Source organism: Coffea arabica, chromosome 10e (assembly GCF_036785885.1).
Source record: "Coffea arabica cultivar ET-39 chromosome 10e, Coffea Arabica ET-39 HiFi, whole genome shotgun sequence".
NCBI lineage: Eukaryota > Viridiplantae > Streptophyta > Magnoliopsida > Gentianales > Rubiaceae > Coffea > Coffea arabica.
The window spans coordinates 2,665,079-2,686,516 of NC_092328.1; the positions used below are offsets into that span (position 1 = coordinate 2,665,079).

At 38.2% G+C, this 21,438-nt stretch overlaps 3 protein-coding genes across 3 annotated transcripts; 1 reads left to right on the forward strand and 2 right to left on the reverse strand.

Annotated features, from left to right (window-relative positions):
* The first annotated feature begins 6,913 nt into the window (after positions 1-6,913).
* Positions 6,914-7,510, forward strand: LOC113712566 (uncharacterized). Its single transcript, XM_027236051.2, has one exon. The coding sequence runs from the start codon at positions 6,914-6,916 to the stop codon at positions 7,508-7,510; it is 597 nt and encodes a 198-aa protein (XP_027091852.2).
* Positions 7,511-9,324: 1,814 nt separating this feature from the next.
* Positions 9,325-11,268, reverse strand: LOC113712135 (uncharacterized). Its single transcript, XM_027235425.2, has 5 exons — positions 10,741-11,268; positions 10,515-10,592; positions 10,309-10,408; positions 10,051-10,172; positions 9,325-9,924 (listed from the first exon to the last, which is right to left on the reverse strand). Exons 1-5 carry the CDS (start codon positions 11,131-11,133, stop codon positions 9,697-9,699), a joined length of 921 nt encoding a protein of 306 aa, XP_027091226.1. The 5' UTR covers positions 11,134-11,268; the 3' UTR covers positions 9,325-9,696.
* Positions 11,269-12,960: 1,692 nt separating this feature from the next.
* On the reverse strand, positions 12,961-16,205 carry LOC113711745 (uncharacterized). The gene is made up of 5 exons (XM_027234935.2): positions 15,995-16,205; positions 15,810-15,900; positions 15,322-15,654; positions 13,735-14,075; positions 12,961-13,642 (listed from the first exon to the last, which is right to left on the reverse strand). Exons 1-5 carry the CDS (start codon positions 16,070-16,072, stop codon positions 13,424-13,426), a joined length of 1,062 nt encoding a protein of 353 aa, XP_027090736.1. The 5' UTR covers positions 16,073-16,205; the 3' UTR covers positions 12,961-13,423.
* Positions 16,206-21,438: the final 5,233 nt, after the last annotated feature.

The following is a 21,438-nucleotide window of genomic DNA, read 5'->3' on the forward strand; positions in this document are numbered from 1 at the left end:
TTTATCTGTTTGATGTTACCAAAACCCCCGGCCTCTTGTTGAGCGGGACGAAAGACGATCGTCTGACACATATGTACTTTTCTCATGCGGATCAATTCTAATTGTTCCGGAATAATGTGGTGAAGTGATCGAAGCCCAATTAACATTGTGCATTTTCTTTTCGCTTCCTAACACTGCATTTTCTGCGTAACTTTTGACACCAAGTATTGCGGATTAAAGAAATTGTTACGGGTCAAATTTCTTTCCTTGGTTCTAGCTTCTAGGTTTCTGACCAGAAAAGTGCTGTAGTAGATTTAGCTCTGATCAATTCTCAGCTTTCCTTTCTTTCGGGGACCGCAAAGAGATTTTTTTGACTACAAATCCAGACGATATATGAGGAATGGGGTTGTTAAGAAGCTCTGCTACGAGTAATTCTTATTAAATCAGTACTTAATTTTGTCAGTCTATGTTAGACTAACGTCTTTATCTTGCCAAAGGGTCTCGAGGAAAATTGAGCTCTTGTTAACTGCCGTTTCAGGGTGTGGAGGTGTAAAATCTTGGTATGGAGATAATGTTGGATTGTCAATATGTTTGTGCACTACTTTGAGGAGGTGGTTTTGGGCTTCTCGATAGTTGTGGAAAAACAGCCTTAAGCAAATCGAATATTTGGGCTAAAGAGAGAGCCTGTGGATTAGGCGGGCAGGTCATGAACTCATATAGAAGTTTATGGCGTGCACAAGGAAAACTTTGCCCTCTTGTTTCTTACGGTGGGATTTTTTGGCACTCATCAGGGTCAGTACTACAGTTTTTCTCTGGAAATGTAGTGACATGGTTTTGGCAATTGTCAGTTTGTGGAAGTGGCTTGAATAAAGGAAACAAAATACTGAGATTAAAAAAAAACTAATATTCGAGTAATTGTCGCATGTTTAATCAAGCCTAATAACCACCAGCCTTTGGGTTGATAGTCGCCATCAAGCCTTTAAGGCTTGGTAGTGTATGATAGATTAGAATATAATACAATTGTCGTCTCCAGAAAAAAAAAAAATCAAGCCTAATAACCTTTAGAAGTTTGTTTCTGTAATGAAGTCAAAAGTCAGAAAGCGTGAAGGACAAAGAAGGGAAGGCGTGAGGCTGGCCAGAAGGGTAACTGGGAAGGCGCGATCAGAAACTAGCATTACACAGGGAGAAGGAAAGCGTGAGGGGACTATGAAGAAGGCGTGGATTTGGCAAACGCAGCAGGAGAAGGCGCACCCAAGGAACCACACTTTTGCTGGGTTCATGCGATCTCTGCTAAAGCTGGGGACCAAACCAACTGAAAGATTCCCTCCGCCACGTGTTGCTCGCCCATTAGCCATTGAGAGTAGTTAGTTAGATTGTTAGTAGTATAAAACGATAGGATCATGTAATGTCCATTTCACTTTTTTAGCTGAAATCTTGCTATTGTAATCAGAGAGGATTTCCTCTTTGTATTTCCTTTCTCTTCAAGTTTCCTACATTCTATTTTCCCCTTCTACACCTTTCCCGCCAAGTCTGATTCTGTATTTTGAAAGTTAATGAATGCAATGAAGGTGTTCGTTTGAATTCATTGTGTCTGCAAACCTGCTAAATTCATTTCTGAAGTCTACTTATTTCCATTTCCTGCAACAATTCTGGTTCTGTACCACAACAGTGGTATCAGAGCTTGATTGCGAGCCATAGGGATGACAAAAAATCAGGATGAAACATTGATGAGAGACATAGTGGAGTTAGGGAGTGTGGTCAGGACCTTTACCAACAAGAGTGAGGGAATGGAACAAGCAATCAGGACAATGGAGTTCAGACAGGATACTACTGAAAAGCTTCTGAAAGAATTGGACCAAAAATATGAAGGAATGATGAACATGATGGCTCAGTTGATGGCTAAGGTCAGTGATCGAGGAAAAGGACTGAAGGGAGGTAGCAGCTCAAGAGAAGGAGCTCAACCTGATGAGTCCAAGTTGGAATCTCAGAAGGAATCTTTTGGCAAAAGGGAGACCAGAACCAATAACAGGTGGCCTAAAATGGATCTGCCAATTTTTTATGGTGATAACCCAAGGGCGTGGATCAGGAAGGCTAACAAATACTTCAAAATACATGGAATAGAAGAGGACATGAAGGCTGAGATGGCTGAGCTCTATTTTAGAGACAGAGCAGACATCTGGTTCCATGGAGTCTTCCATGGTAGAGAGGCGATTCCCTGGTCAGAGTTATCTACTGCTCTGAGTATCAGATTTGGAGAAAGGAGTCCAAAGAAAGCTATTGAAGAGTTCAACAAACTGGTGCAATCTGGATCCGTGGCTGAATACCTTGAGAAGTTTGAGATGCTCAAAGCTCTGGTAATGCCATCCTTGCCCTATTTATCTGACTCTTACTATAAGGCATGCTTCATGAGTGGATTGAAGGAAGAAATAGTTAAAATGGTGAAGATGTCTAAACTTGAAACTTTGGCTGTTGCAATAGAGATGGCAAAGCTCCAAGAAAAAAACCTCAAAGCTATCCAGAGAATGCAAAAACCTGTCACATCTAGTTTTAATAACCAAAAAACCCACAGTAAAGCTCTACCCCACCCTAAATGGAACCAAAACAACTCCAACTACCCAAACAGATTCCATGATCAAAATGCAACTAGTTAGAGCCAATTTAAGAAAATATCCCCCACAGAGTTCAACTTGAGAAGAGAAAACGGACTATGCTATAAATGTGCTGAACCCTACACTTTGGACCATGTATGCAAACAGTCTCATGTGCATTTCTTATTGGCTGAGGAAATTGAGGTTGCGGAGGAGAGCAAGGGACAGGAGGAGGAGATCTACTGTGACTGTATTAATGGGGACTTGACTGATAAACACATAGAGGTGTCTGTCCATGCTTTGGCTGGGGGAATGGGACACAAAACCATCAAACTAGAGAGGTTGGTGAGAGGTAGGCAGATTACTGCCTTAATAGATAGTGGCAGTACACATTGCTTCATAGATGAGCAGTTGGCAATGGAACTGAAATTGGGGACACGAGGACCTATACTGATAGTAAATGTAGCTAATGAAGAGAGAGTGGGCTCAAGAGGGTTAGATAGGTTATTGTATTGGGAAATACAGGGCCATAAGTTCCAACACCCCTTCAACACCTTGAAGTTGGGTGGCTGTGACACGATCTTAGGAGTGGACTGACTAGCCAAACACAATCCCATAGAATTCAACTTTAAGGAGCTCAACATGAAGATCTGCAAGGGACGACAAGAAGTAGTGCTGCTTGGGAAGAGCACCAACACTGAGCTGAAAATGCAAAAAGGAAGTAGAATAGAGAAGTGGTTAAAGAGGCAAACATATGGGGTGATAGCTCAGTTAGTAGCAGTAGAAGGAGAGGGGAATCCAGATCAGATACCTACTGAGATTAGCCAGATAATAGAGCAATACAGGGATGTTTTTGCAAAACCAAAGGGAATGCTTCCAACCAGGAGCCATGATAACCAAATTGTGTTAAAGGAAGAAGCCAAGCCTTTCCAGGTGAGGCCATACAGGTGTCCATATGTACAGAAGACAGAAATCAAGAAGTTAGTGAAAGAAATGTTGGAAATAGGGATCATACAACCTAGCAGTAGCCTATTTGCTTTCCCAGTGCTGCTAGTGAAGAAGAAGGATGGAACTTGGAGGTTCTGTATGGATTACAAGCAGCTAAATGAATTGACAGTGAAGAACAAGTTTCCTATGCCTTTGATTGAGGAATTGATAGATGAGCTACATGGGGCTAAGTACTTCACTAAGATTGATCTAAGAGCAGGATACTTCCAAATCAGTGTCAAGATGGAAGACATTCAAAAAACTGCCTTCAGAACTCACCAAGGACTTTATGAGTTCAAGGTCATGCCATTTGACTTGACCAATGCTCCTGCAACCTTCCAGAGCCTAATGAACCAGGTCTTCCAAGAACAAATGAGGAAGCATGTTCTGGTATTCTTTGACGACATCCTAGTCTATAGCCCTACCATGGAAATGCATGTCAAAAATGTTACTAAAGTACTAAATATACTAAGGCAGCACCAGCTATATGCTAAGATGAGCAAGTGCACTTTTGCACAGCTACAGGTAGAATATTTAGGACACATCATATCAGCAGAGGGAGTTCAAGCTGACCCTATGAAAGTGGAATGCATGGAGAAATGGCCCAGGCCAAAGAATGTCAAGCAGCTGAGGGGGTTTCTGGGGTTAACAGGCTACTACAGAAGGTTTGTCAAAGGGTATGGAGCCATAGCCAAACCTTTGACAAACCTACTGAAGAATGACAACTTTCAGTGGGGGGAGGGTTCAAAGGAGGCTTTCCAAGAGCTGAAAAGAGCCATGTGTAGCACCCATGTATTGGCTATGCCTGATTTCACCCAACCATTCATTATTGAAACAGATGCCTGCCATCAAGGCATGGGAGCTGTACTGATGCAAAACAGGAAATCCATTTCTTACCTCAATCAGGCCCTGGGACAGAAGAACATGGGATTATCTATATATGAAAAAGAGCTACTATCTTTGGTGACTGCTGTGACCAAGTGGAGACACTATTTAGAGGGTCATCACTTCATCATACATACTGACCATCAGAGCTTAAAATACTTGCTAGAGCAGAGGATCACTACACCTCTTCAACAGAAATGGCTCACCAAATTGCTGGGACTGAGCTATGAAATTCATTACAAAAAGGGAAAGGACAATATTACAGCTGATGCTCTCTCCAGACAAGGCAGGGATGAGGCAGGTGAATGCAAGGCCATCTCCAGTGCAGTGCCTACTTGGATCGGTGAAGTGATGGAGAGTTACAAGGAGGATGTGTGGGTTCAAGGAACAATTTCCCAGGCACTACTGACTCCTACTCAAGTACCAGACTACTCCTACCAAGATGGTGTTCTCATATACAAAAAGAGGTTGGTAGTGGGAGGACAAGAAGATATCAGAAGGAAACTTATCACTGCCTTACATGACTCCCAGATGGGAGGACATTCAGGTATCTAGGCCAGCTACATGAGGGCCAAACAACTGTTCTACTGGCTAGGGATGTACGAAGAGATCAAGAACTTTGTTCTGGAGTATGACACATGTAGGAAGTGTAAAGATGAGCATGTGGTGACAGGGTGTCGAAACCTGTGCAATAATAAAACATGCCCAAACTAAAATTAATTTCTGTAGATAGCAGTAAGCAGGGTCGAATCCACAGGGATTGGGAGTAATTGTTTCTTTTTAAATTCACAGTGACAAGGGGGTGTTTTTATCTCAGGGGTGACAATTTAAACAATCCAACTAAAAGTAAAATAATAAAAATAAAATAGCCAACTAGAAATTAAATAACAATTTACTAAAATCAGAGGGTCTAGCCAAAGAATAACTTCAACAATGGTTCACCTAATTGATCATCGACACAAAGCCAATTACAATTATTTACCAATAAATAGGTTATAACTGCCAAACAAGCGATGACAGTCAACCCCTCCTTACTGTGTCGGTGATTAAGGTACGCCCGTTAATCACTGCTCTAATTGAGAAATAATTTTAGGTACGCCCGTAGAATTTAATTCCTCAATTGCCTTACGTATTAGAGGAGCCCTATTCTAATCAAATAACGCACTACCATGGTTATTTTAGATTAGCCCGCGTATTCCCCTGACACAAACCTAATCATGCCAGTTATCACTATTTTGAGACAATTAAACAATTACGGATTTAACGTCCTAATTGATAATAGATTATCAAATTAACTAATTATCCGGATCCAAAACAATCAATTAATTAAATAACCATGAGCATAGAAATCAGGAAATATGCGGATACCAATAAATAAAAGAAAAAGATAAAATTAAATCGATCTCACAATTTTAGGCGACCCAAAGCATCCGTTGTCCCTTGACTAGATAAAGGGGTTTAATTCATTGTTGATGAGAAAAACCCATACAAAACTGAAGTGATAGTTGCGGCCATTATGTGGTAGGAGGAATTCACTACAGACCGCAAGGAAAAATCAAACAAAAAAGCTACAGGGAAATGATTCAATGCTTCAATGGCTTCTGACATCCGAGAGGCAACTACTACTAAGAAGCAAAGGAAGGAAAAGTCAAAGGTGAAAGCTAAGCTACAGGATGAAAGGCTAAGGAAGCCAGCCGTCTTCAGTCCTCTGCTGCTCTGCTTCTTATGTGCGGCGGCACCCTCCGAAAAGAAGTCTACGGCCCATTCTGCCCAACAAGGGTTCATGTTTTGTTGTTCCAAAAATGCCCCTAGGACAAGCTCTATCATCTGGACTCTTTTCCTGTCAAATTAGCACCTGTTATTATATTTTCGTTCTACTCCCTGAAATAAATGTAAAATACTAAAAGTGAGTAGAATCTAATAATTAGTTCACATTGGGTCAGGTAATAGGGAAAATTAATGATAAAATAAATGATAAAATTGCAACCTATCATGTGGCTTACCCTGGACTACTGCAACCCCTCCCTATTCCCCAACACTCAGAGAGCCATGTCACTATGGACTTCATTGAGGGGTTACCAAAATCAGAAGGGAAAGGCATCATAATGGTAGTAGTGAACAGATTTACCAAATATGCTCATTTCATCAGTATAGCACACCCTTTTAATGCTCCAAAGATAGCCAGGCTCTTCATTGATTATGTCAGTAAGCTGCATGGGATTCCCCAGAGCATGCTGTCAGATAGGGACAGGATATTTGTCAGCCAATTCTGGGGGAGAACTTTTTACTATGCTGCGAGCTAAATTAGACTACAGCATAGCTTATCACTCTCAGACTGATGGCCAAACTGAGAGGTGAACCAGGTGCTGGAAATGTACCTCAGATGCCTTACTCATCTAGAACCTAGGAGATGGAGCCAGTGGCTATCTCTGGCAGAGTGGTGGTACAATACCACCCATCACACAGCAATATAGATGACCCCATTCGAGGCATTGTATGGAATTCCCCCTCCCCAACTAGCCCTGGGACCCTACCTGCAAACCAGAGTGGCTGCAGTGGGGGACTATGTCAAGGAAAGGCAGCAGATAGACAACATGTTGAAACAGAACTTGAGGGTAGCTCAGGAAAGGATGAAGAAATATGCAGATGAAAGGAGGAGTGAGAGAGAATTCAGGGAAGGTGATTGGGTGTATCTGAGGTTACAACCATATAGGCAAAGCTCAGTTGCTCTAAGGGGAAATACCAAGCTCACAGCCAAATATTTTGGTCCCTACAAGTTAGAGAAGAGGATTGGGAATGTAGCTTACAGATTACAACTACCTACCACCTCTAGGGTGCATCCTGTTTTCCATGTATCCCTACTCAAGAAAAAGATGGGTGACAAGGCCACTCCTACCCTCCAGCTACCTGAATTAGATGAGAAGGGGCATTGGAAGGTTGAGCCAGTGGCTGTGCTTGATAGAAGGATGGTGAAAAAGGGCAATGCTGCTGCAGTACAGTGGTTAATCCACTGGTGGGGTACAGATCCTGCAAAAGCTACATGGGAGGAGGCTGAAGGGATTAAGAGATAGTTTCCCAAGTTTCAATCTTGAGGACAAGATTAATTTCCAGGAGGGAGTATTGTAATGAAGTCAAAAGTCAGAAAGTGTGAAGGACAAAGAAGGGAAGGCGTGAGGCTGGCCAGAAGGGTAACTGGGAAGGCGCGATCAGAAACTAGCATTACACAGGGAGAAGGAAAGCGTGAGGGGACTATGAAGAAGGCGTGGATTTGGCAAACGCAGTAGGAGAAGGCGCACCCAAGGAACCACGCTTTTGCTGGGTTCATGCGATCTCTGCTGAAGCTGGGGACCAAACCAACTGAAAGATTCCCTTCGCCACGTGTTGCTCGCCCATTAGCCATTGAGAGTAGTTAGTTAGATTGTTAGTAGTATAAAACGATAGGATCATGTAATGTCCATTTCACTTTTTTAGCTGAAATCTTGCTATTGTAATCAGAGAGGATTTCCTCTTTGTATTTCCTTTCTCTTCAAGTTTCCTACATTCTGTTTTCCCCTTCTACACTTTTCCCGCCAAATCTGATTCTGTATTTTGAAAGTTAATGAATGCAATGAAGGTGTTCATTTGAATTCATTGTGTCTGCAAACCTGCTAAATTCATTTCTGAAGTCTACTTATTTCCATTTCCTGCAACAATTCTGGTTCTATACCACAACAGTTTCATCACCTTTTAGCAGGTTTATATCCAATCATATAGGATTATAAGTTGGGTGCTTTGTTGTTGAATTTCTTTCGAAGAGAGTGATTATTTGCGTGGCTTGCTCTCCATTTTTTGTTGATACTATCAGAATCGTATTCTTCAAACCTATTACAATCTGTGCAAAGTCTCCTCCCATATATTTGAGTGTGTTAAGCTTTTACCTCAACTTTATAATTTGGGTTCTACAGTGCTCCTGTTCTATTTATGCCAAACATCACAAAGCATAATCATTTTTAAGAGGCTGGCTCATTCTTCTGGTTTTTTCACAATTGCTTTTGTTGTAAAGAAGTTGAAGGAATCTCAACCTGCAGTCTCTCGGCACAAATTGGTAAGGGGTCTATGGACAAAGAATTTTCTCACTTCTTTTGCTTTTATTATGTGATTACCGTACAAAAGTATATCGTATACAGAATGATGAGGTATGTGATCACTGTACAAATTGTGACAATGGATCACTTATTCCTCGAGTGACAATGGATCACTTATTCCTCGAGTTTCCTGTTCTGCAGCATCATGGCAGAAGATTCAATCACATTGTTTTATCTTTAGGGGATTTTTTCTTGGCACAAGTTGTTGCGTGGAACTCATTCTTCCATTGCTGGGAAATTGCTTAGATTGGCATTAACTGTTACAACAGCGAAAACTGCAGCCTTGTTCCAATTTTTGTGGCTCATGTCCCCGCTTTTGTGCAAACTATATCGTTAGTGAAGCATAGTTTGTGACTGATTTTTGGAAGGGATTTAGAACGTTCAAGGAGAATTAGTTGGTAGTGCTAGAGCGGGAAAGTGTAGGACTAAAAGAGCATAGATCTGAAGGGGGCCAATTTTGTTTCAAGAGGTTGCGTGCCCTCCTCTCTCTGGGGTTTGTAGTTGGTTTCTGAGGTGAACAACTATAAAGTGTAGTCTTCAACTTTAATGAAATTCTTAATTATTGTCTTCAACAAAAATTTTCTGTTTAAGGCTATATATAATGAAGATTACACCCCTAATTCATTTTACCTTCTGAAATGAAGAAGTTAACAGGACATTATACATCTAATGTCATAATCACAAGTAGCCATAAGAATTTTCGTTTTGTCCATTCCCTAGGCATCTGATAATGAAACACTAAACGTAATTTGGAGCCATGCTTGTCTTACTGAAATAGTTTATTTCTTTCATCTACACACCAAAACAATAGGATGATATGTATCTTTGTTTGTTTACATCATCAAGAAGTTCAAGTATAATAGGAAAATTAAAGAAAGAATAAATCAAACAGCCTCAATTCAATTGAAGCTCTTTGTTTCTATTAAGTTATTCTCTTGCTGCACTGTTACTCTGCTTACACGAAACCTTGGCATGAGGGCTTTCCTCAAGTTCTTTCTTGCTGCCATATTCCAGCCCTCTGCATTCCCTATACAACAAATGCATGCAGAAATTCCTTTACGACAAAATTGTGCTTGCGTTTGAGTCAGCTGGCAGAAATGCTAACAAGTTCGTCTTCCCTTTTCTTGGCTAAACTATCTTTTCAAAGCGCCACTGCCACTACCAGCAAGTTTTGAAAGGAGGAGCATGCAAGCAGAAGAAGTAAATACAGCGCCAGCAAAGCAAGCAAGGTCAAAACCAGTAACCAAAGGTATTGTCTTGAACTTCTCCAACACTCCCACTTGAAGCATCATTATGACAGCTTGCCCGATTTTCGACTTGGCTTGCATTATTGTGTGAATTCCAACTCTTGATGGAACTGCCTGATCAACCAAAAATCAACAATCATCTACGTATCAGAAGCCGTACACTCTTCCACATATACACCTGGCTGCTTGCATTAAGTTTGTTCGTTTATTCTGTTTTGTATCATGATATGTAAGTTTTACCTTTGTTGAGGTTGATAGATGGAGAAACCGTGACAATTTGCCTGCAAGACTAGATGATCCTACAAACATGACATGCATCTCCATTCCGAATAAAAGCATTGTAATTGCAACCAGAAACATGTCTGCAGAGAATTTCAGTTACGAGACAGTATATCTCCTTCATAGCTAGTTCGTTGTGATTAATGCAGAAACGAAAAAGGAAAACCAGAAAGCTATAAAAAGTACAGCTTATAGGGCAACAGTCTATAGAGTTTATACCGATCGCTTCAATTAAGAGGTGGACAAGATGTTCTTGCTCTGACCCTTGAGACAGGGAATGAAAATATTGCAAATATGATTCCAATATCAAGGAAAATCCCTGCAAGTGTTGCTATAACTTCTAAGATTCTTATTTATATTTTCGTAACCTGGAGAAGAAACAGTACTTATGGGTTTGAAGAGAATCAAGAGAACGTTTTAAGTACCTCGACAAAGCATAATCCTGAACCAAGTAAAGATCCTCCAACAGCAAACATTGCAAAGAATCTGCAATCCATTATCACCTGCAGAAGTAGGATTCTTTTTTATATATACCGAAAATTCTAATGACTTCTTAACAGTGAATATTCTTTTCTTGTATCATCAATTTCTAATTCCTATATATACACTACAATCAGAAGTATATCTTTTTCAAGGTATGAGATCAAGTACCTTTTCCAGGAACATCTGCATATGTAACTTCCAAGGTGTTCTTTTATTAAAAAAAGCCAATTTCCTAAGCTGTAGAACTACAAATTGAGCAACATCTGTAAGAAATTGAGCCAAGTCAACCCACATGTCCGTCTTTGGTTTGGAAGTGACAAGGCACCCTGAAGATGAAACGGACACCTTTACTTCCTTGGGAGCCCTTTCACCATGACCAGAAGGCGGCCCAGTGGAAAGCCAATTCGCTGTACTTAAGCCACCGCTGCTGCCAAGACACGTTGCTTTGACAGACCTAGTAGACACCATTGATGAAAATTTGCTGTTATTCGAAGACGAAGAAGAAGGATAGCAAGGCAGACCTAGGGGTCTGGACATTCTGAATAATCTAGCGGATGCCATTATGTTGTGTAGGTTGGAATACAAAGGCAGCTGTACGATCTATATCTCTGGTCTGATAGTTTTCCTTGTAATATTGGTGGAGGAGGGGATTTATATAGTTTCATGTATATAACTGGGGGGATGTGGTAGACACGGAAAGAAGAAGATTCGGAGCATCTTAGCGAAACTTGTCTCCATGCAGGATGAGCTTTTGCTTTGTTTCTTCACTTTTCTTGCAGAGTTGTCTTTTTTCCTCCACAACCCCCCCCCCTCCCGTGATTCTTTTAGTTTTCTACCCATTCATACATGGACAATTCTTCAAACTTACCTTGACCATAACCAAAAGAGTGTTACGTTTGCGTCACAATTCCAATATGGCATTTTAAACGATAGCAAAATTTTATAATTTGACACTGTAAAACTACTATTTCTTAACCGTATATTTACATTTACAAGGTAAAAATGATCTGAACTATGAGAAATGCATGATAATTTTATGAGTACTTAATTATAACCAAAAGAATGTCACATTTGCATCACAATTCCAATATGGCATTTCAATTGTAAGACGGAAGGAAAAAACAAATGCATGATAGTAAATGACAAGGAAAATCTTACAATGAAGGGAAAAAATTACATTTTCTAGTTTAATAATAGCAATCAAGAGTTTTATTTATGTGACATACATTGTCATGACTAGGATGTCTTTCACAATTTATATGCTTGCAATGCATTGCATTTCAATGTACATCTACACCACGGTGAGAAAAGTTCCCAGGATCCTGAAAACACTTCTCTCCTTGAGGAATTGGAAGCCTATGAACCAGAAATAAAGTCCTTTAGGAAAAAAATAATAATATTCCCAAGTTTGATAGGACCACAATTTTGTATTAGAGCCTAAAGTCAAGATGTATGTGAAAGTGAAACGGAAGCTCCACCGTCAAAATTTCGAGCACGTTCATGTCTTTTTTTTTTTTAAATATAAAAAAAAATTTTGAATGAATTTGATTTCGATTATCATTATAGATGAAAGGTATATTTCCAAAACTACAGATCATTTGTACAATTCTTCCAAATCACCCGCCAACGCAATTCTTCTCCTCTCTCGCGTCGCGAATGCATACCTAGGCCCTACTACTACTACGTACTACTTGAGGAGACTTGCTGAACCGCGAATCACAGACGTGGAATTTTGCGTTCATTTGGTCAAAATCAGTTTTGCGGGGACTGTCCTGGAGGATTGTGAACCGGACAAGTGGCATTTCGGTATCTATACGCGGACTTGTATTGGTGTGCTGCGCTTTTGGGGGCCGTTGGCTTAGTCTAATGTTAATAGGAGAAGAAAGTGAACGGTAGCTACATGCATATGCGTTCCTTTCTCCGAACGTAACTTTGGGACTTTTCTGTACTTAGCCCACCACGTGCTCGTAACACTACAGTATTATTCTGTGTCATGCAGCCATCTGACTCAGAAGCTTCGCGCTGTGCCTGATTCAATAGTTGCCATTAGGAATTTAGTTGATTATCAATCGACAATCATCAAAGCATGCTGGCTTTCGGGGTTAAGAGTAAACTTCCAACGAATTCAGCTCAATCGAGAGCTTGCTCAAAAATTGAATGAATTCGAACTTGCTTTGATCATCGAATTCAAGTCAAGTTCAAACAACTCAGATTAGTTTGACAAGTTTGAACTCGACCACACACATGAGCTCAAGTAACACTGCTCAAGCTTGATTTGCACCCCGTTAATCGATTTACTCATCGATTGGTTGATTTAGATACTTCTGAGCTTCTGCATGGTTGCTTTTGCGAAATTGATTGATCATTCAGGTAAAGATAAACAGAGAATGAATGACAAGAGATTGAATCATGTTCGCTATTAAGCTCGATGGTGAGATTGTACATGAAAAGTAAGAGGACTGCTTTTTCCAGAAGGGATATTCGTTGGTCATTCCACCAAAAAATTTAAAACCTTGTCAACCTATGGCTGATAATGACCACTGACTTGTTCTCTGGATCGTACAAGAACAATTTGTCTCTTTCTCTTGCTCGAGCGAAAAGCATTTTTATCGTTCATTCTTTCTCGGACGCCGACTTCCTGGAAATTTGTGTGAAAACAGTGAACCAAGAAGTAAACAACTGCGGACTGCCAAAATTGCCAAGTACCCTTAATAACCTGTGACAGGAAGGGAAGAGGCACTAAGCCTAACGCTCGGATTGAAAGAAGTTTCCGCGAACTACCATACAACACTCCTGAGTTGTCAGCGCAAGAGGAGGGTAAAGTGAAATGATAACAAATCCTCCACATACTTCAATAGTTCTCTGCAACCGGTCTGGAAGGAAACAGCCTCAGGAGAAATGTTAACAATGACCACAGGGAAAACACACCTAATATTTGGAAAGTCACTATCAAAGAAACCAATGCACCATTTCTTTCTAGCAATTGTTGGGTAATGGGTGCATCCTTCATCGCAAACATGAAGGTCTGAATAAATTGAACTGCTCGGGTAAGCTGATAGATCCTGTAAACCTGCAATGACACAGTTTGAGGACCTGAAATCCAAGCTACACCATTCCCTACCAAAATGATATCTTCAATCCATTACAAGAGACTTCACATACCTCAAAGATGATGGTAACTAGGGGCCAGGAGGAAGACTCACGGCTTTCAAGACGCTTTTCGAATAAAAATTGCACCAAACAGCCAGCTAAGAAGGGAGCTACTGCCACCAATGCAGGTAAGCCAAGCACAGGCCAGGTAACATAAACGGCTAAGAGAGGGGCAAAAATCTTAAAGCCCGTAATAAAGAAAACGGAGGTTAAGTATCCCCTAAGCCCTGTTATTAGGCTCCACCTCTTTGCACTAAATTGCAGATATGGCTTTTGGACGTGGTCAGTGACACGCAAAAATGTTGCAAGCCCAATATAAAACGTGACTTCAGAAGCGAGTGATGAAATAATTTCTGCATGGTCAGTCAAAAGGAACTTCATCAAAGCTTGCTTTTGACAATGAAGTATAATGAAACATCATGCAGATGCAACTACAAATCTGCTCCAAAATGTCCTAAGCATTGAAAAATCATAAACAGCGAAGTTAAACCTAAAAAACACAAATAAGAGAACTGCAAAGAATAGCATCTTCCCTATTTCATCTTCTGCCCCTAGACTGAAGGTTATTTGCCTGCAACAGCTGGAGATAGACTGGGTATACAACTATCCATAGAAAGGTAAAACCTCAAAATTAAACTTCATTTCTTCTTAATAGAATGTTTTAATCACAAAAGAGTCCTCTTAGGCAGTACTGTATCCTTAAAAAAAAAAAAAAAAAAAAAAAAAAAAAAAAAAGCACTGGCTTGAATATACTAGATTCTTCCAGGTTGACTTAAAAAAGTACTGAGACTCCACATGCTTTCTTATTATTCTTTTGAAACTATTATTTACATGTCAAACTAGGAAAACTATTTCAAAATGGAGGATATATTTCCAACTCCTACCAGATTAGGCCAGCAAGTGGAGTGGCAGTTTACTGCTCTCCTATTAGCAATACAGCCGGAAGGATGTTTATTTGAATCTAAGTATTCTGTCAATGAACAGCTAATTATTTAACCAAGTTCATAAATCACTGAAGATGAGCACAATTTACAATATCAGCATATTCTACATCTCATTTGGAATCCAAAATGTTTCTGCAGGGTACAACAAAGTGGGATCAGTATAATTTGATTTACCACTCATTAACTACAATATGATATTGAAACTCACCACCCTAATGAAAAAAAAATGTACCTTTTAGAAATATTAACCACCACATCAATCCCTAGACCTCAACTTTCAGCCATTGACTTTAAATAACTTTGATCAAAGGTTAACCTCTAAGCACAATTTTATGACACTTTGTTAAGTCACTCGGAGAATTTTTAATAAATGGTGATGCAAAAACCCAATAAAGTTTGTGCACAGAACAAGATTATCAATAACCTTATCTAAAATGTGTAGTACGAGGCAACAATGAGCAGTGTGCTATAAGTGATTCACACGTACATTGGAATTCTACTACAAACCATCTCCCAAGATACCTTTAGGGTATACATTCCATCTATGCAGTTCACAATTTTTCTTAATCACAGTAATTCAACCCTTTTTTTCCACGAAATGTTAAATAATGAAGAATTATGCGCAGCAAGAACCAGATAGTCATGATGATAATACCTGAGAGGAGTTCATCCCTGAAGAGGTCTTCAACAGCATTGCCAAGAAAAAACCGCGGGAGCACTAAAGATGAGATCAAAGCAACAGGGGCCAATACCCAAACAAAAGACCCTACATTTTCCTCCACAGGAGCTGATACCAATTTACCTTCTTCAACCGATTGGTGAGTGAGCCCCAGAAAAGAAACTGAACCCGGTTTACCACGAAATGGCTCCGACCCGTCAATTGCATTCACCTGCACATCTCTAGGCTCCCTTCGTGGAGACGTCGATGTTCGAGGTAGCTCAGAATTAAGAGCACACAGTGCAGTCCTGCTCCTAAACCTCGATTTTACTGAAGGAATACCCAAAAAAAAAAGGGTGAAATGAAAGAAGAATTTTAGCTTGCATTATAACCAATCCTTTAGGATCACAGCTAATTGAAACAAAATTTACAAGAAATTTTAGACCCCTCATTTGAGCATCTAATTGAGGAATGAGAGAGCATACACTTTAGTTCATTTTGTAACAAAAGAGTTTGCTTTGAGAATGCAACAGAGGCGTTGAGCTGCTTCTTTGGTGCTGAATGTAAAAGGGGAGCCTAAAAATAGAAATTTATTGCAAAATTGAGAATTTATAAGCAAAGAAAATAACACAAGGACATAAATTTCTCAACCAAAAATGAAACTACTTACTTTGCGAGGATGAAATGGAGAAGTTACAGGGAATGAGAGTTGATTGTGGGCCCAGCCACACGCTGATTGCAATTCCATATGAATTAAATAGTGGCCGGGGCCGGGGGTTGAAGTAGGCAGCTGATATAGGCTGTGAATTGATGGGTTTAAGGAAGGAGAAAAGGCCGTCCTTAAACCCTACGAACCCCACACACTCCGCCGCGGCTCTTACGACTCTGTTCTTTCTGCGCTCTAGTGCATCGGCTGCTGTAGTTCGCCACGTGTAAGGTGAGTGAGAAGCCACCAAAAATGCTAAACATACAATTACCCCTTTTGTCAGTCCACCTTAGCAAGTGATCTATTAGAACAACATTACAATTGATAAAAATAACCTCCATTTTAATTGTTAAATTTTTTTTTTTTTATGAAAACGGCAATTCTTCATCATGTTCTATAAAGAAGCGACCTCCAAAAGTAAGTTTTCGAATTTCTTTCGATCATTCATCACATGAAAAAGTCCTCTCTCCTTCTTTCATAAAAACATTTGCAACTAAAACAGGAGAAAAAAAACACACGATATGGATATGGAAGATCCAATCCAAGAAATCCCTTTTGGATTATAACTTCAAGTTAAATTTACCATTAAATGGTGAAATAAGTATTATTGACTATTAGATTATAGTAACAATTTCAAAGGATTTCGAAATTTAGACCATTATCCTTATTGAGAATAAGGAATGAATGGTACTCTAAAAAAGGGGAGAATTTTCCTATTACTTATTGAATTCTAATGACAGAAATCAAGCTCCATTAGGCCCAACTGCATCAGCAAGGAGAGGACCGGCCAGGTCCCATATTGGTAGACATGGCCCAATACGGTAGCAACTCCGACGAAAGTTGATACCTACTGCCCAACTAAGACGATTAATTTTAAGTTGCAATTTGCAGCGGTCCCTCCTTTCAAAACTTTATGGCAATGGTCCACACTGCAAAAGTAGGTCGAATGTCTAGAAATATTACTAAATTTTAAAAATATCTCAATTATAGAGTGTTTTTTATGGTTCCAGAAGGACGGGGGAAATATTTTTTTAATCCACATACACAATCACGACATGTGGCGACTTTTTTTCTTTTCTTTTTTTTTTTTTAAAAGATTTGAACATGCAAATGCGGCGACCCCTCTTTTTTTTTTATTTTATTTTATCAGACGCCAGATGCTTTTATCTAGAAAGAAAGTTAAATTAACTGTACAATTAAAATTAAAAAATTAAAAAAAAAAAAGTAAACAACTACTCCACATTTGAAGAGACGCGTGTTGCATGTCGTCCACTACTTCATTATTGTCCCTTTTTCTCTTTCATAAAAAGATATATGTTTGCCAGTGACCTGGAAAAATTGACATTTGACAATCACCTGTCCTCAATCCTCTGATTTTACGAGTCTGAGAGCTGGCCTGCCCTTAACGGAAAAGAAAACACGGGCGATTTTGGAAAAGCATATTTAGGTAGTCAACCCAATAGGGGAAAATTGTTCAAAAGGGACAGGACGATGGAAGAGAAAGGGGCACAGCTAAATAAGCCAATCTACTCCACTGGTTCTTAATTGGGATAACATCCAAAACCTCCCCGGAGGTTTCTCCTAATATCACTTGATACCTTTGAAGTTTTTGAAATATCACTTACCTCCTCTAATAAATGTAAAAAGACTATATTAATCCTAACTTGATACATAATTCACATATCAAATAAATGAATGTCAAATTTTTTTTTTTAAAAGAAAAGAAAAGAAAAGAAAGTCACTTTCTTCTTCTTCCCTTTCCTCCATCGTTCTCTCTTATTCATTTTTTGGATGACTATGTAATATTTTATTTGTAAATAAATTAAATTTTATTTATCTTTTTATTTTTTGTGATTGTGATAAAGTAGGTTATGATTTATTTGCTTATTTTAAGTTGATTTTGTACAAATTAATGGTTTGGGCAATGAAAAGATGTTGAAAAAAATAGTTCATAAGAAATCGGTTTTGAGCATATAGAGTTAAATTGGTGCAAGTGCAAGTATATTTGTTTTCAAATATCTTTTTTATTTTTTTAAAATTTATATTTTTATGGGGTATAGCATTATCATGTGGTAGTACTACAAGAGATTGTTTTTTAAGTGATGGTCTTCTTGAAATAAACAAAGTGGTTTATAAAATATTTTTATTTAGCAATTGAAAGGGTAATTTAGGATTTTTAAAAATTTTGTTACACAAATAACAAAAGTAAGAAAGGTAAATAATATTTTTAAAACTTTAAAGGCATCATGTGATATTAAGAGAAACCTCAGGGAAGGTTTCTGATATTATCCCTTCTGAATTTATAATTAGATGCTAATGACATTGAAAGCTCTCTCTCTTTCTCTCTCTCTGTATGTATATATTAATATGCAAAAAGTTACGGTAGGTTCTACTTCAATTATTATCATATGGACTAGAGCATACAGTACCGAGAGACTAAAAGTCGCTCACAGAGGAAGAAAAGGTCTGGATTTGAGAATTTGAGAGCCAGTCATTCAGTGCATTTGCAGAAAGTTGGTCCGTAACTTTCTCCCCAGGAATGAACGGTACTGATTTGCACTGGAGAATTAACGTTGAACCACTAAGATGCATGCCCATCTTGCACCAACATGCATTTTGTGCCTCTAATATATTATTATACGATCATCATCCGCCGGTGGGTTGGATCACATGTGAACATTATGCAGCTTCAGCTACCCCAAAGTTCACGAACCTTCCTTCTTTGTCATTTCTGAAAAGTGAAAATGAACGATTCTAAAACCAGCGAAACAAACGAGTCGTACAGGATATATCCACTCCCGTCCTATCCGTTCCACGTTTCCGACGGAAAATATCTACTCCTATCATTTCAATCACTTGGGATTCTCGGTGACATGTTTTCTATGCCAACCCAATACCACCAATAGTGTTGCGCCAAGTGCCATGTTATTATTTACACTTTAATTTTCTAATAATTCAACTTGGCTTGGTTTAACACAAATATAAATAATAATATGAAATATTATTGGTGGCATTGAATTGGCATAGAAAACATGTCACCGAGAATCTCAAGTGCCTTTCAACGTTATATGGACATCCTGAAACGAGGTATCCGAGGAAAACGTGTCGAGGGTACTTCAGATGTTAAACGCACGACTAAAAATACTTCAATAATCATTTGATTATACCTCTAATTAGAAATGCATGTTTGGGCCGTTGCATGAGCCATCATAAAAAACCTAGTAATTGAAATTGGACTTTCCGCACCCTTGCCGACCCTAAAAGCACTTAATTTCAATGATGGAGAAGGCTGAATAATAATTGACAATGGACAAACGATCTCAAAACTTATTTATGGCAATTGAAAAAATAATTTAAAAAAAAAAGTGAAAATGCACGTTTTGAAAATTGGTTCCAGCCACTCAAGTCACCAGCGGTGCAGTTGTTATGTTTCTTTAGCCAATGCAAAAATTTGCTTCTCTGCCAACTGTCAACTGCTTTATGGTTGATCAAAAATTTTCGTTTAAGTAAAAGGAAAGCTAGAGTTCGAGGACTAAGAAACAAATAGGGAAAAAGAGAGAGAAGACAAAATTGCATAAACAAATGATAGACAGGAAAGAAAGGAGAGTAACTGGTTTGGTGTTTTCTGTCCCTTTTGGAGGTTTTTTGGGTTTTTTTTGGGTGCTTGGGGGGGGGGGGGGGGGGAAGGACTACTTGTTGACATATTAAATCAAACCTAAAAAATATCAATGTCTATATTGTTAGTAATTCTATTGGAATGGAATCAAGTTATGGTCAATTTATTGTTTAGCAATTAATACTTTATTAGGAAATTTCTTGTTGTGCAAGACTTGTTCACCACGCCATCTAATTTATAAACAGGGAGTCTTATTATTAATCAGTTGACCAGATTGAAATTTGATAGCATTGTTATTGTGGTAAGCGATTAATATATTATTGTTGATATTATTATTTTTCTCTCGCAAATATTTGTGTATATGTGTAAATTGCCTTCCCATAAACAATAATTACACGAAATTTTTCTTTTTGGGTTCCACACTACTTCAATGGGGGGCTTTTACCAAATAATCCAATGTTTATTAGAAAATTTGAAATTAGTCTAAATTTTAGATTTTTTTTTCAAAATAGAGAATTTTTAGTTTGAAAAGGAAATTTCTAAGTCACATTTTCAAGCAGCAACTTTGAAACCGCCATTTAAAAGGGCGACTTTAGGACATAGCAAATAAAAGTCAAAGGGTGATTTAAAACAAATAACCTAAAATAGCATTCTCGAGTGGCAATTTTGAAATCGTTGTATGAGAGAGACTACTAGTGATTTTGAAGTCCCCCCTTTCAAGTACGAAATATCTAGTTGGGGAAGCATTGGAAAAAGGGATAATTTCAGAAACCTTCCCTAAGGTTTCTGACAATTTCACTGAGCCTCTCTTGAGATATAAACATACCTCCCTTATCATTTAAAATGATAATTTTACTCTTAAATATTTTAATGAAATTCTCTTATTTGGTATACTTATACTTAAAATGGATTTTAAAATTATTTTTTCATTCTTTTTCCTTCTTATTCCTTTTTTAAAAATTTTTTGCCAATAAAATTGTAGAACTACTACAATTGTCTCTAGATTTCTATTATAATTAAATGTCAAACTAGTGCTTATTTTTTGACAAGTTAATTTTATTTGTAATCCAATGTTTTTGCTGATTTTTGTTTTCTATTTTTGTTATTAAAATTAACAATAAATCAAAAAGAAAGGGCCTAAAAGCACTACAAAATTATGATAATCCCACAACTCCAAAAATTTATAAACTCTAAATGAATTATTTCAACATTTTCTTTCTATCTTATAAATCTAAATCCATAATAAAATACTATTAAAAATATCATATCATAATAATTAAATTATAATTATAACTGTTTATCAAATAATAGATATGGACTTGAAAAATTTGGCACATTTTCCTTGTAATTATACTAAATAATCTTATAATTGTATAGGAAAATAAATTAAAATAAATTCCACAAAGGCATTTTTGGGTCTTCATTTAAAAAATTGTCCAAGTCAATATTATTTTAAGGTTTTTTTACTAAAACTATCAAATTAAAGGAGGTAAATGTAATTTTTTAAACATTAAGGGAGCTCAGTGAAATTGTCAGAAACCTGAGGAGAGGTTTTTGAAATTATCCCTTGAAAAAATTGGACCACATTTGAAGTTTCCGGTAAAAGCTGAATCATTGAGGTTAATGACCCTGGTTCAGGGTACGAAATGAAGCAAATACGAGAAATATATCCGCATAAAATCAATTCAAATACATCCCCGCCTGCCTTTCATGACTCCACCAGGCCTCAACGACGTGCAAAAGTCAAAAGCGCGAAACGCCAATCAATATACTTTCAATGACCAAGCTAAAA